General features: G+C 37.8%; 1 protein-coding gene across 3 annotated transcripts in view; it reads right to left on the bottom strand.

Moving 5' to 3' along the window:
• The window catches only part of ITPR2 (inositol 1,4,5-trisphosphate receptor type 2), a 521,178-nt gene that overhangs the window by 277,362 nt on the left and 228,490 nt on the right, over window positions 1-15,326 (bottom strand). For all 3 annotated transcript variants that reach the window (XM_061204256.1, XM_061204257.1, XM_061204259.1), the window contains exons 27-28: window positions 955-1,044; window positions 709-834 (exon numbers count right to left, since the gene is read on the bottom strand). In XM_061204256.1, coding sequence (XP_061060239.1) covers window positions 709-834; window positions 955-1,044 — 216 coding nt within the window. The remainder of the gene's footprint in view (window positions 1-708; window positions 835-954; window positions 1,045-15,326) is intronic.

Genomic DNA, 15,326 nt, shown 5'->3' with positions numbered 1-15,326 from the left:
AGCATCTGTAAGTCCATACTGATAAAAATAAATAAATGAATAAATTGAAAGTTTGATAAAAAAATGAAATGTTTACTTAGTTTCAAAGAACCACGCCACAAAATATTTGTTACAAAGGGAAACTGAGTACTTCACTGATAATCCTGGCAGACACCACCTTGATCAAGTGACCCAAGTAAACATCACCGGTCATGGGGCAAATCAAAATCTCATGCTGCCTGATAGGAAGTGGTGGAAAAAACTTAGTGTTACTTCTGTTACGTTCCTGCCAAAGATGCATAACTGAATCGAATCACGAGGAAACATCAAGTGACCCGAATTAAGGGACAGTCTTCAAAATAGCTGGTCTGTCTTCAAAAGTGTCAATGTCAAAGAGTTCCAGCATGAGGAGATTTAAATGCACATGACACCAAACAGCTCCTGTTTCTGAAGTGTATCTTTTTATCAAACAGGACATGATTGCGATGATGGGAGAAATGTGAATGGCATGTGAGGATTAGGTAGCAGTAGAGTGGGATGCTCTTTCCCGATCTGGAAGGTTGTTACTTGGTTATACTTGTAGGGAATATACACTAAAGGGCTCAGGGGTGGTAGGGCATCAGGTTGGCAACTTACCTGCAAACAGTTCAAGGAAAAAAATTCTTTGTAACTTTGCTATATTGAAATTGTATCAAAATTTAAAAAGGAAAACAGTACCTAAGAACTTACCTTTTCATAGGGTATCTGCAGCAGGTCTAACACCACTGAATGGGCGCCCATATTTTTCAGTAATCGTTGATGTTGATTCCGACACTTTTTATTCTGTACACAGAGTTTACTTAGCCTAATCAAAATCTTTCCAAAGAAGAAGAAAAGCATTAAATATAACATATACAATATTAAATATAATAAATGAACAAAACTTCTTTGCCATGCCAGTATAAACTCATATAGAAATATTTCACATCTGCTGACCTCCTTTACAATCCGGTAGTTGTTGCTCTTATTGCTGTCAATCTGAGGTTTCTTTGTTCCATCTTGCACTGGACTTAAAATGTTTGAGTCCTAAAATAAACACAAAGATGTATGTTATGCCCTATATATCTTCGTAATAAATTTATTTATTTTGTAATAAATAAGAAATACTTCTTGTAATTATTTTGTGATGAATTTATTATTCAACTTAAATGTTTCCTTGGTATTTTTTATCCCATAAAAAGCTCCTTGGCTTAAATGAGTCATGCAAATGACCACGTCCCAACAACAACCAATTACAAGATCTATGGCATTACTAATAATTAATGAGTTAAGTTTAAAAGGAAAGGGTATTACAGGTAACATTATCAGTCTATTTCCTTATGCTAAATGTATCAGACATATCATGACTTTATATTGCCTATAGGAAAAGGAATAGTAAAAATAAAGGGCATAGGAGGCATAATTTTATTATCAGGGATGAACTTCAGGGAAAAAAAAAAGACTGAAGGAGCATATCATAACATGATATGTTAAAACACTTCAGAGATGGGAGGAAAAAACACCTTAACCCAAGAATTCTCTGACAGGTTACCATGACATCCTTAAGAGTCATGACTGGGGGCCAACCAACCATGTACAGAATCATGAAAATGAAAAAAAAAAATTCTTTATTTAAAAATAATATTTTAAATTACTAAATTAATAAAGCTTATTAAGAGGACTTGAAACACCAAAAGCATTTCATTATAACAACCATTATCTGCAGCAGTACAATAAAAAAACAAATACAGGGAGTTACGTATTTTAAATATCAACTATTGGAGTCACCATATGAAAATAAGACATCACTTACAATTTAATACCTGAACATTTATTAAGACTTAATACATTCCTGGTACTAGGCAATGGTGAATAGATATAAAAGAAATAGAAGATATGGTCCTTCCCACAAGAAAATTACAGTTTACCTAAGAAAACAGGGAGAAATATGAAAATAAAGATTTGAACTGAGCAGAATTCACTACTCAAAGAGAGAGACAGAGGCTAGTTATAGCTTTAGACAGCTTTATGAAGGAGGGGAAATTTAAGCTAAGGTCTTGCAAGATGAAAACTACTTAGTTAAGTATGAGAGAGGTGTGGAAGGGCAGGGGGACACTTGTTAGGCGAAGAAGTCACCTTAGCCAAAGGCACTGTAGAAAGAAAAGCACAACAGTGTGTAGAAAATGACAAGAACTGACAAAGCATGTTGCAAAAGTGGACAATTAGATGGAGTGGGGCCTGACCACCTCCCTGATTTACAACAGGTACAAAATTGCACTTGGGATGAATGTCAAGTTCAACATGGGTTAAAAAACACCCTAAAGTCCTGACTACATTGAAGGTGTTGGACTCACAGTTAAAGGGGACTCCAATCTAAGCTCAGGAAAAAGTAAAAAATGTATGAAGCCAACTGATAAATTTTATTTGTCCCTGTTCTTCCTACTGTGTGCCATGAAAAATCACAAAATTAATGCAAACCAAGAAAGAAAAATATATATATTTTCCTTGCTAGTCAAAGAATTCTGATGGAAGGCTTCAAGCAGTCGAGTGACTTGGTCCATGCGGTGCCATCACCACTGCTCAGTAAGCTCCGTGTTCCTCTTTGACTTCTCTCCAGGCAAATATTGTCCAAGACGGAGACTCCCAATCTGAACTCCATTTAGCAAGTAACTCTCCTCCCATTTTACTGAGCATAAGGAAATTCCCCTACATGACATTGCCTCTTCTCCATCTGAAAATGTCCAGTATCATCTACAAAACCGTCTACCTTCCCTGCTATGTCTCAGAGAAAAAGAACTTTTGAAGCACGGATTTTTAAATTCCATCTCCCCCTGCCTCTTCTCTCTGCTTCATCTCCGTTTCTTGTGCACGAAGTTTCTACCCTCTACTGATTCTTTCTGAACTCTCTGAAAATATGGCCAAGTTGAGGCCAACCAAGCACTTTCTGTGATACCGCCCATTCTGGGAAGTAGTCTTGCATCTCAGATTACTACCCCCACTAAATTCCTCAAAAGCATAATCTACTGTATCAAAATTCTTTTATGTGTCAATGACTCAATTACTAAAACTGTCTTTAGCATCTGATTCTACGGCTCACTACCATTTCCTTTAAATCTCACTTCGTTTTACTGTGACAGGATACTCTCCAAGATTTTCTGACCACCTTATCTCTTTCACTCAATGGAACTGGAACTGCAAAAAGTAAAGAATAAAAACACTGCAAATATTCAAACTGTTACTGTTTCCTTCCAGGGTTGTGTCATCTATGCTAATAAATCCTAGGAAAGAAATGAAAGCAATCCAATCTCCACCTCAGGTAAATAAAAGAGAAAAAAGAATGGGAGATATTGTCTACAAGACAATAAATACTAAGTGAATCTGAAAAAGTTGTAGAAGAAAATGTAAAACTATATATGTAAGTGAAGCCAGTGTAGAAGAGGGAAGGGGCCCAAGTGGCTCATGTAAATATAAACTGTTTAGATGGAAGAGGCTGGAGGTCAGAGCATGAGACAAACAGCGTTTCTATTTGATAGCAAAAATAATTTATTGATGAGAAACAGAAATTGCAAAGCTAGAAATATAATTAAATTTCCTTTTTCTGATCACAAAGGTGAAGGCTGAATTTAAAAAGGCCATATTCATTTTTTTTCTGGAAGAGAAGAAATATTAAAGAAAACCAAGTTTGTATTCCAAGCCAGGATTAAGATGTTACCGAGTCTAAAGACTGACAAAGCTCCTAAGGTGGAAAGGAGATCTTTCTGACATACGTCAACTTAAAAAAAATCAGTCAGAAATACAGGCAAAGCTTTGGCAGATATATTTAAGTCTATTTTTCAAACAATGGCCTGCAAAAAAAGCAACTGTCTTGTTTTAAGAAAAGTAATCTCAGGGAAGACGTACTACATTACAAAAAGTTATCTTCTCTAGTTCTGCCCAAGGGAGGATATAGACAATGCTAAACTTTCTAAGTATGGGAATGATGAAGAAGAATTGTTTTAATTTAAAATTGCCAGCAGTCAACAAAAGGAGGCAATGCTGGAGAATTCAATAAATGGCCCCCTTTAATTTCAGAAAATAATTCAATGTAATTAAACCGAACAAAAATATTAACCCACAGAACATCTGGAAGATCCCAAAACAGCGATTGGGGGAGTTTAAGAAATATGTAAACTATATAACTACAGTGAGGTTTTGTTTTCTTATGTTGATGCCAAAATTCTCTAAGTAAAGGTGTTCTGAGAGTTCTCCTCCAGAAAGGGAAGAAATTAATTATATTTTTTATATCCTATGCAAATTTGGCCCTATATCAGTGTCCAAATCTACAAAGCCCTGGCTTTATCCTAATGACAAAATATTAGTTATGTGTAAAATGTAGAATTATAATTTATGCAGAGTCCCAGAGCTGAGTAGGCTCAGGAAAAAAAAAAATGTGTAACACTGAGAACAATGCCATGCTTATAGTAAATATCCATATTATCCTTTTGACAGCAGTGATGAAGAATAAATATGGAACTCCAAAAATACTTGCACTTTACTGTAATTGTTTCCTATCATCTGGAAGAACTTGAATTTATTTCCTCTAGTGGAATATGGGAACCACTTAGTTAAGTGATTTTATTGAGGCAGCTAGATTTTTAATTGCAGAGTATATACTGTAACATAAAGCAATACATTCAGAAACAACATAGCAAGGATAGTCTAGAAGGGTTTAGAAATTTAGGGAAGAGTCTAGAAATTAGATAGTCAGCATGGATCTAGACAGACTCAGAGTGAATACCTAAACAAATACTGGTTCTGAACACAGCGTTGCTCTCAAATTTATTTTGCATCAGGCATGGAAACGCCTTTTAGATCAATAGCAAAAATGATATAAGAAAATAATATTGTATGAACCATATGGTGAACTAAACATGGGCACAAATTAATGAGAATCTGGCTCCTTAACTTAAACAAGGGCAATCATTTTTTTAAAAAAAAAAGAACTTTCCAAATCCTACAATGTAGAACTTCCTGCATCTACTACAGCTGTGATTAAAAGAGCTCAGTGTATATTTACAATAGCCAGGACATGGAACCAACCTAAACGTGCATCGACAGATGAATGGATAAAGAAGATGTGGCACATATATACAATATACAATGGAACATTACTCAGCCATAAAAAGAAACGAAATTGAGTTATTTGTAGTGAGGTGGATGGACCTAGAGTCTGTCATACAAAGTGAAGTAAGTCAAAGAGAAAAACAAATACCGTATGCTAACGCATACATACAGAATCTAAAAAAAGTGGTACTGATGAACCTAGTTGCAGGGCAGGAATAAAGAGGCAGAGATAGAAAATGGTCTTGAGGACATGGGGTGGGAGGGCGAAGCTGGGGTGAAGTGAGAGTAGCATCGATATATATACACTACCGAATGTAAAATAGTTGGCTGGTGGGAAGCAGCAGCATAGCACCGGGAGATCGGCTCGGTGCTTTGCGATGACCTAGAGGGGTGGGATAGGGAGGATGGGAGGGAGGCTCAAGAGGGAAGGGATATGGGGACATGCGTATGCATATGGCTGATTTGCTTTGTTGTGCAACAGAAACTAACACAGTATTGTGAAGCAATTATACTCCAATAAAGATCTATTAAAAAAAACAGCTCAGTGCATGTCTTCTCTTTGTCCCCATCCCAGTGAAGTGACAGGTGTCCTTCCTCAGCAATGTCATCAAGTCAGCAAGACTGCAAAGCATTCTGCTCACCGTCTGGATTCCTAGCCTTCTCTTCCTGTATCCACTATTTAACTGAATCAGTGGCATCATTTACCAATCACCCTCCTCCCAACTTCAGATGTCAAATGCCATCCTTTTCCCTTCCCACCTCCCTCCGAAACACACACAAAAAATCTAATACTCAGTCTTTTATACTTGACGGACCAACCACTTGATAATTTAGTTGAAGCTCTTCCTAGTAAATAGCACCTCCTTCAGATAACTGAATGATAGCCTCACTGTGGGAGAATGAGGTACTTTCTCTCCCTCCCACCTAAGACTAACATCATACACCACCCATTTGGGATGATATCCAGGGGGATGCAGGAACCCTAACATCAGCCTAGATCTACTTATCTGACCTTGCCTGTAAAGCTAATTCAGACCATCATGGGGTCATGGTCGTTTCTGCTTTCCTGGCTGGCACCTAAGGCTGCTTGAAGACTTGGTCCAAGATCCACAGTGCAGGGAAGAGGCTGTGTCCACCAACACTGGCCGATAACGTCCCTCCAGATTTCCCTCAACCTAGGCACAAATCCCTGCCCTTCTAGAGGGTAAATGCATATTCTTAGTCTTACTCCAAACCTGTTTTCCTTCCCTTTGTCCTAAGACAAATACAAACATGGCATTTTCAGATTCATTTGATGCCATTTTAATGAGTATTTGATGATGTTTAATCAGACATCCTAGAAAATACCCCAAATCTCTTTGACTATCTATATCTCTGATAAATAAGTAACCAAAAAAGGATGTACCACTGGAGTGCATTCTCTTTGCTTAAAGACATATTCCAGAAAAAAGGGAATATACTGATGATAGGTATGCTCGATGTGAACTAATAGCTGCTTTCATAGTACAACAGGAACCCACTATAGCACAGCAATGTTCAGTACTTTTTCTATAATACTTTCTATAATACTTTATTTATATTATATAATACTTTTTTAATATGCTCCTCACCAGTTATTATATGAAATTAGAAAGGATAGACAACCCTTTAGTCAGCAGGGTGACAAAGACTAACAAAGCACTGTGCAGGAAATGAAAACAGTGATATAAATAGAGCCCTTACAGACTATGTCTGGTACCTGATGTTATGTGAAGAAAGCATTCTTAGTCACAGTCACCTCAGAGCACAGCCCAATGTGACTGTGAGAGGGGGTTGTATGTACAGAAGGTGAGGGGAAGAAATCAGCACCTTCCCTTCGACTCCCTCTTCAGCAAGCAATCATTAAGGAAACATTGCTGCCTGGCCCAATGACACAGGTGGTTCTGATTTGAATGAATCAACTTCTATAATTTCCTTGCAAGCCACTCGTTGAGGAAAAAAACATATAGGAAGTTAGAATCCACGCTGCCAACTTATATGAAATTGAGAACAAATGGCAAAGTGAAAAAATGAATAAAATAGTAACTGTCCTCTATAACAGGAAAGGAAATAATAAGTTTATGTTAAAACGGCATTAATTTTAAATGTAGGCCAGAAGACAAGAGGGAAAAAGATTCTTATCCTGGAAGTAATTGGAAGAAACAAACTCAGGAGATATAAGCATTACATTTAAGAATTTGCATTACAACCAAGTAGAATGAGAATGTGTATAAGTAGCATTTGGCTCAAAGCCAAAAATTAGTTTTCAGATGCATGTCTGGTGAAAGGACTTTAAGTGACACTCATGTGTAGCAATCACCTTCAGTAACATCAGCTCAGACATAAAGGACAGAGATACATAATGTGATATAAACAAGTAAAATAAATATACAAGGAGGTTGAGGGCAAAAACAGAAAGTGGAGACAAGAAAACGAATTCCATAAAAGGAAAATTCAGGAAAGCACTCTCCCAAATGAATGGATAAAAGTTCTCCATGCAGTTATCACAGGGTCCCTCATTGGTCAGACCCTGTAGGAATATTCTGTCTGAAACTCATGTAGTCTTTCTGAACCAAGCGATGAAGGTTAGACATTCTACCAGTTACTTTTGCCAAGAGTCAGTTAGTCAATCACAAGTTTTGCTGAAGAAACCAAGTCTATATAGAACTATTTCCCTGCTGTGCAGAATCAAAGTACTAACACTCGGGAAAGCACCATTTTCTTTCAAGATATCTTTCTAGAGGGATCAGCCTCCTTGCCTGTTTGCTTCATCAAAGAAAAAAGATCAGAAGTGGTTGGCAAAGAATGGAAACCGAGTTTTGCTTTTAAAGAGTAATGAGATGTGGAGGTAAGAGAAAAACCATCAGACAGGGAAGGGGTGCTGAGAGAGAAGCAGAGAAAAAGCAAAAGAGGGAAGGAAAGGGGGAGGGAGGGAAGGAAGGAAGGAATTCATTCTCTCAGTAAGATAAATCAGCAATCTAAAATTCAAATACCTGTGAGGAAAGTTAATGCTAAGAAAGACAACAACAAAAAAATCAATAATGAGATTATATCATTCCCAGTGAAATGCAAACAATCCATCTGAAAGGACTTTGAAATACAAGTATGTTTAAAATAATCATAGAGATAAAGTGAGGAATAACATCTCTCGCCCCAGGTGGACTCCTCTGTGGTTACCGCGGCTCGGGATGACCCCATAGCATCACTCGGCAGGGATAAGGGAGAGCTCTACTGGGAAAGGGGGAACTACAAGCCAAGGGCCAGCAGAGAAGAGAAGGCGTGTGTGCCCCAGCCTTCCATCACCCCCCAGAGAGGTACGGCTGCTCTGCTGGACACCAGTCTGGGTCTACACTTCTGAGTAACCACCCCTGCCCCTACCTCGTAGCAACTTCTCACGGGGCAAGTTTGAGAGTAACGGGTCAATGGACGTACATAAAACGTCTTGGGCACCAGGCAGTCTGGATTCAGGTGCCTGTCGTTGGTAGGAATTGACCAGGGACACGAGCTATGAGGCCCACAGAAATGAGAATTCTCCTGCTGAGGGGCAGAAGCCTTAGGTCCCATGAGAAGCCAAATTAGTGCACAGCCTCTTAGGAGAGAAGAGGCTGCCCTGCCCCTCACACCACCCCACCCCACCCTGCAAACAGACAGCCAGTTTGTTGCCCAGGCAACCCAGAGTGAGCCCCCAGGGACACCTCCCAGTTAATTCTGCCCCATACATCACACACCCGTTAAAAGAACAAAAAGTTATGAAGTGAAAACAGGCAGATATGAATCTAGAATGCATAGATATGAAAAAGAATCAATCAGAAACCCCGAAAAGGAAAAAATCGTCCTTGAAGTAAAAACTAGACAGATGGTTTAAACATCAGACGTCAGTGAAGACTATGTTTTTTTTTTTAAGTATTTTAATTAATTAATTAATTTATTTATTTATTTTTATTTTTGGCTGTGTTGGGTCTTTGTTTCTGTGTGAGGACTTTCTCTAGCTGTGGCAAGCAGGGGCCACTCTTCATCATGGTGCGCGGGCCTCTCACCGTCGTGGCCTCTCTTGTTGGCGGAGCACAGGCTCCAGACACGCAGGCTCAGTAGTTGTGGCTCACGGGCTCAGTTGCTCCGCGGCACGTGGGATCTTCCCAGACCAGGGCTCGAACCCGTGTCCTCCGCATTGGCAGGCAGATTCTCAACCACTGCGCCACCAGGGAAGCCCTATAAGTTTTTTTAAAAGGAGCAGGCAACCACATATAGGTAGGTAGCTAGATGCAGAGACAAATAAATATAGATATACAGACACAGAAGCACAATCAGTGTGAAGAAAAATTAACAACCACCAAAATATTTAACACGAGTGGGAACTCTGTGTCCTGTGATGCCCACGTGGCCTGCTGCTTCTCAACTCTTAAGAGGTGAATGAGCACAAAAGGCAAGCCTGACTTAACCCACTCAGATATGGTTTCCTGAGTTAATCCCTCCCCTTCCTATATTTAGAAGTCGACACAACATATTTGAATGTGAGGCGCTAGTAACACTACTGAGACAGTCAACCTGTTACACCCCAGCCATCAAGCTTTCAGCAACAATGGTATAATCTTTTAATGTCGTGGAAGGCAAGTTAATAAAGGGAAACCCTGTAAGATATACTAGGTAATAAAGCTCATAGGTACTAGGGACGCAATGGGCTTACTAGAAGACCAAATCCACCCCATCCTCCCCCTGCTTATACGAGATCAACTTCCATAATGGGATAATTTTGGCTTCTGGTGAGATTTGTTAGTGTTAGTAAATGGATTATCAATTCACATTTATTGCCTCAAGTACACAGAGTTTACCATTGAGGGAAAAAAACCACTTTTATGTTATTGGAAACATGTCTTATTACTAAAATGAAGACTTACTTTAATGCTATCTGGCCTTCTGATATCTAAGCAGGCACAAAGACCATTATGAGCTGTTTTAAAACAATGCCAATCATCCTGTGTTTAGAGCCTTTGTAAAGATTTACTAAACAACAAAGGATTATTATCTGATTGGCCTGCCAGAGTGCATGCTGCCTGCTACTGGCTGTTTCCATTGATAGTGTGATATATTTCATCCTGTTTACAATAAACTGTCACTATCTCTGGCAGTTGGTTCATTGTATAATGTAGATTATTTGGCTGTGTACAAGTTAGTAACTTTGTAGTTTCTCACTTTTTCTCCTTATATTAATCTATTATACATGTACCATTCTCCTGGCTTCTCAATGTACCTAATTGTATACGTTTCTACTGCTGCTTCCCTAGTTCATGCTTACCTAACCTCACACCTGAATTTGGGCAAGAGGCTCTTAATTGTGCCCCTCCTTTAGTCTCTTGTGCTGAACCATCCTTCCGCCAAATCTTCAAAGGCTCCCAATTTCCCAGCCACTTCAAATATCAATCACTTATTCCTGTTGAATTTCTGCTTCTCTCGTGACTATTCTTGAATCACTAACTAACGAAATCCTCCCAGTCTTTCAAAACACTGAAGCCTTCTCCAAGCAGTCAGGCCCACACTGATCTCTCCCTTTTCTGTGCTACAACAGTTCAATATTCAGTCATACATTTGTCATACTGTTTTATGTGTGTTAATCTGTGTGTTCATTCTTTGAGGACAAGAGCCATAGCTCAAATATTAGATTTGATTCTAGATATCAAACTTTAAGAAGGGAAATGAGAAATTCAGGTGTGTACAAAGGCAAGGAAGCATGATGGTGAAGGGATGAAATTGTACTTTAAGCAGAATATTCAAAAGAAGGGTTGTTCTCTGGAGAAAAATGACAGCAAATCAAGTAGAGTAGGTTCAGATATGGTCCACATTGCCTCAATACTAACATCAGTAAACAGACAATTACAAGCATAAATATATGAGCTCAAAATAGAGTTTTCTACTTTTAAGAACTGTCAAAAATAGAAAATGTTGAAGTAGAAGTGCAGAGGAACCCCTCTGACTGCACAACATTCAGAAGTGATAGATAAAATATTTAAACTATCTCTTTTTAGTAAAAAGAAGGAAGCAAATGGAGGCCAGAAACCAGAAAAATACATGAAATTTCCAAGCAGTAATCAAGCACGGACTCATTTGTTGGCCCTGAGGGCATCAGCCCAAGCTGATAACCAACAACTGAGTTTTAACTTGTCTCACACACACAACAGAAAAGAAGCAAAGCCTGAATCCCAAGGAAGACGGAAGGTCTGACCAGAAACCTGCCTCAGGACCAGGAATACCTAAAGGGGACACCCACAGTGACAAGTCAGGGAAAAACGTGGCCCATAGAAGAACAAAGGGGTACCTGTCTTGGCTTGGCTTGGTCAAAGCCAAAAAAGGGAGAAAACTCTCTTGAGCTCTTATATACAAAGACAAGCCCACTTTCACTCAAGATTTGGGGATAGAATTCCCACTAATAAAAGGACTCTAGAAGTTCCAAGCCAAAAACTTTGTCTAACATGTTTACAAAATGTCGTATCACAAAGTGTCTCTATGAAGCAAATGAAATCTTCTCTGGATTAAACACAAACTTCAGAGGAATTCACATATTCCAAAGAATTTAAGTCCATAATACATTTTTTAAATTACTAACTATCTAAGTAAACACATTCCCAAGGACTTCTGCAAGAATAGCACACTTAAAACTGCAAATGGCCTTCCTATTAGAAAACCACTAGATCCTAGATACAGAACCTATTTTAAGTACATTTCTGGGCTCACTGGAAATGAAGGACAACTCTGAAAGACCCCACCCACCATCTACAATGGAAAAAAAGTAACCTGAAACCAGATCAGAGAGTTCCAAGCTTCAGGGCAACATGGTAAGTTTCCCTGAAGGCAAATGCCAGTAGTACTAGGTCTGCAACCCAGAAAGACAAGCCAGCTCTAAGCAAGTGTCAAGTCTGGGGAGCTAAAGCCGAGACTCCTGCCTTTAGACCCGTGTGTGGGAAGGGAGCAATGTGGTCTCAGGCTCACAGCGCCCCCTGGCCATAGGCCAAGGTAATCACAAATACTCTAAGGAGAAAAACATACCGTCTTTCAACCCCCAAATCCTAAATCCAAAAGATATGAGCTCAAAACCTACACCCGAATGTTTACAGCAGCTTTACTCATAATGGCCCCAAACTGGAAACAATCAAGAGGTCTTCCAATAGGTGAATTAGGATAAACAAACTGTAGTACATCCAGACAATGGAGTATTATTTAGCGATAAAAAGAAATGTGCTAGCGAGTTACAAAAGGACATAGAAAAACCTCAAATGCATATTGCTAAATGAAAGAAACCAGTCTGAAAAAGCTACATACGGTACGATTCTACCTATATTCTGGAGAAGGCAAAACTATACATGAGACAGTAAAAAGATCAGGGGTTCCTCGGGGGTTCCCAGGGGCTCAGGGATTCACAAGAGAGGCCCAAATAGGTGGTGCAGAGAGGAATTTTAGGGCAATGAAACTATTCTATATGAAACTGTACATAGCATTACACATTTGTCAAAACCCACAGAATCATACAACACAAACAGCAAAACCTAAAGTAAATTATGAACTTCAGTTAATAATAATGTATCAATACTGGCTCATCAATTGCAACAAATGTACTATATTAATTAATGTAAGATGTTAATAATAGAAAACTGAAGGGAGGGGAGGAGAGGATATAAGGGCATTGTACTTTCTGTGCAATTTTTCTCTAAACCTAAAAATGCTCTAAAAACAAAGTCTATTAATAAAAGATATGAGCTCATAATCAAAGATGACCAAATACATAATGAAACATGGAATTAGTATTACATACAGGCTATAAAATAGCCATATGGAATCACAAAAATTAGCAAGCAACAAAAGATGATCAAAAATGACCAAGAAGATTTATTTAGTCAAATTGCAGGTGTGAAAAAGTATAATGGCTGAAATTAAAAGTCAAGAGGTAAAGTGAACTGCAAATAAGACATGCCTGAAGAGCGACTCAGACGACTCTAAGAAATTATTCAAATTCAGCAAAGTCGCAGGTATGGAAAATATAAAAAGGAAACTAATAGATATGGAGGCAATAATAAGGTTTAACAAACATTTAATCAGTTTTAAAATCAGAATTAAAGCACCACTATTCAACACACAGCAAACTTCTCAACAGTAGCAACGGCAGCCAGAAGACATGGAACAATATCATCAGAAGTGGGAGAAAATAACTCTCAACTGATAAAAGGTTTTTGTTTCCAGTTAAAAATAATTTTAAATTTATAGGCATCTAATAAAATAGCCTTAAAACATATAAAGTAGAGATTAATAGAACTATAGGGGAAACTGATAAACATACCATTATAGCGGGAAATGTCAACAAATCTCTCTCAATTTTTGATACATCAAGAAAACAAAAATATTTGTGATTAGATAGATGATTTAAATACAATAAACTAGATTTACTAATCACATATAAGGAACCCTACACGCATTCACATTCTTCTTGAGCCCACATTAAATAATTCTAAAACCTGAAGATATAATAGACCAAAAATTAAGTCTCAACAAATTTTGGATAACTGATATCATCATAACCACATTCTCTTGCTACAAGTTAATTAAGAATTCAATAACCAAAAAACGGGCAAATTTTGAGAATGCATTTGGAAATTTAAAAACTCATTTCCAAGAAACTATACTGGGCCAAAGAAGAAATCATAATGAAATTATTTAAATATCTAATATTGAACAACAATAAAAATACCATTTGTCAAAATCCGTGGGATGCAGCTCCTTAGAAGGAAATTATAACATTAAATTTTTTAAAAGTCTGAAAAGTATGTCAACATAAAAGGCTATAGTATAGTAGGATAAATATAATGAAATAGCAAACAAACCCAGGAGCTCAACAAAGCCAAAAATAGATCTGTTAAACGGATGAATAAAGTATATCCAGCTCTCGTGAGATTGCACCTGACATTATACATTTGTCAAAATCCATAGAATTGTACAACACAAAGAGTGAAATCTAAAGGGAAAAAGAAGAAGAGAATGAAAAAGGGGTATGAGCTACAGATATAGCAGATATTTTAAAAGATAATGCGGGACTTCCCTGGTGGCGTAGTGGTCAGGAGTCCGCCTGTCAATGCAGGAGACACGGGTTTGATCCCTGCTCCGGGAAGATCCCACATGCCGCGGAGCGACTAAGCCCATGCGCCACAACTACTGAAGCCTGCGTGCCTTGAGCTTGTGCTCTGCAACGAGAAGCCACCGCAATGAGAAGCCCGCACACCATAACCAAGAGTAGCCCCAGCTCACTGCAACTAGAGAAAGCCTGCACGCAGCAAAGAAGACACAATGCAGCCAAAAATAAATAAATAAATTTATTTTTAAAAAAAGATAATGAAATAAGATGAATAAATTTGAAAACTAAAGGATATAGCCAGAAAAATATACAAGTTGACTCCAAATAGAAAATTTTAATGAATTTATAACCTTTAAAAATTAATTACTAGTTAAAGTCTTCCCACAAACTAAATCCAAGGCCCAGGCAGATTTAGAAAAGTTCTACCAAACATTCACAGAAGAGACAAAGAAAGGGGAAGATTGTGTAACTCACTTTGTTACAGAATTAGTTTAACCTTGATACCAACAATTGACAGGAACAGTACAAGAAAGGAAAATTAGAGGCCAACCTCACTGACAACAAAGATGTAAAATCCTGAACAAAATACTAGCAAACTGGATGTAGTACTGTAAAAAATATCACCAAGATACACTTATTCTAGAATGCAAGGTTACTATGGTAGCAGCTCTATTTATGATTCATGTTATTAAAATTAGCAGATTATAATTAAAGAAAAATAACGATCTTGATAGATGCATAAACTGCATTTAATACAAGTCAACAACCATAGTAAAAATTAGCAAACGAAAAACAGAAGGGAATTTCCTCAATTGGTAAAAGGTATCCACAAAAAAACAAAAGTACCATAAAACTATATTCAATAGTGAAATATTAAAATTATTCCCTTTAAAATCAGAAGCAAAACAAGTATACCCATTATCACCACATCTATTCACCATTGTACTGGAAAATCTTACCAACACAGTAAAGCAAGAAAAAAAGAAATAATAGATGAAAAGATAGTGTTCAAGTTTGAATTATAGAATCACCATGACTTTATGTCAAAAATATTTTTAACCTTAGGTAGCTATACATGAATTGGTAGGACCTAACT

The sequence above is a fragment of the Eubalaena glacialis genome, chromosome 11 (assembly GCF_028564815.1).
Source record: "Eubalaena glacialis isolate mEubGla1 chromosome 11, mEubGla1.1.hap2.+ XY, whole genome shotgun sequence".
NCBI classification, from domain to species: Eukaryota; Metazoa; Chordata; class Mammalia; order Artiodactyla; family Balaenidae; genus Eubalaena; species Eubalaena glacialis.
Note: the sequence above shows the minus strand (reverse complement) of the source record. Positions and strands in the feature narration are given on the sequence as shown.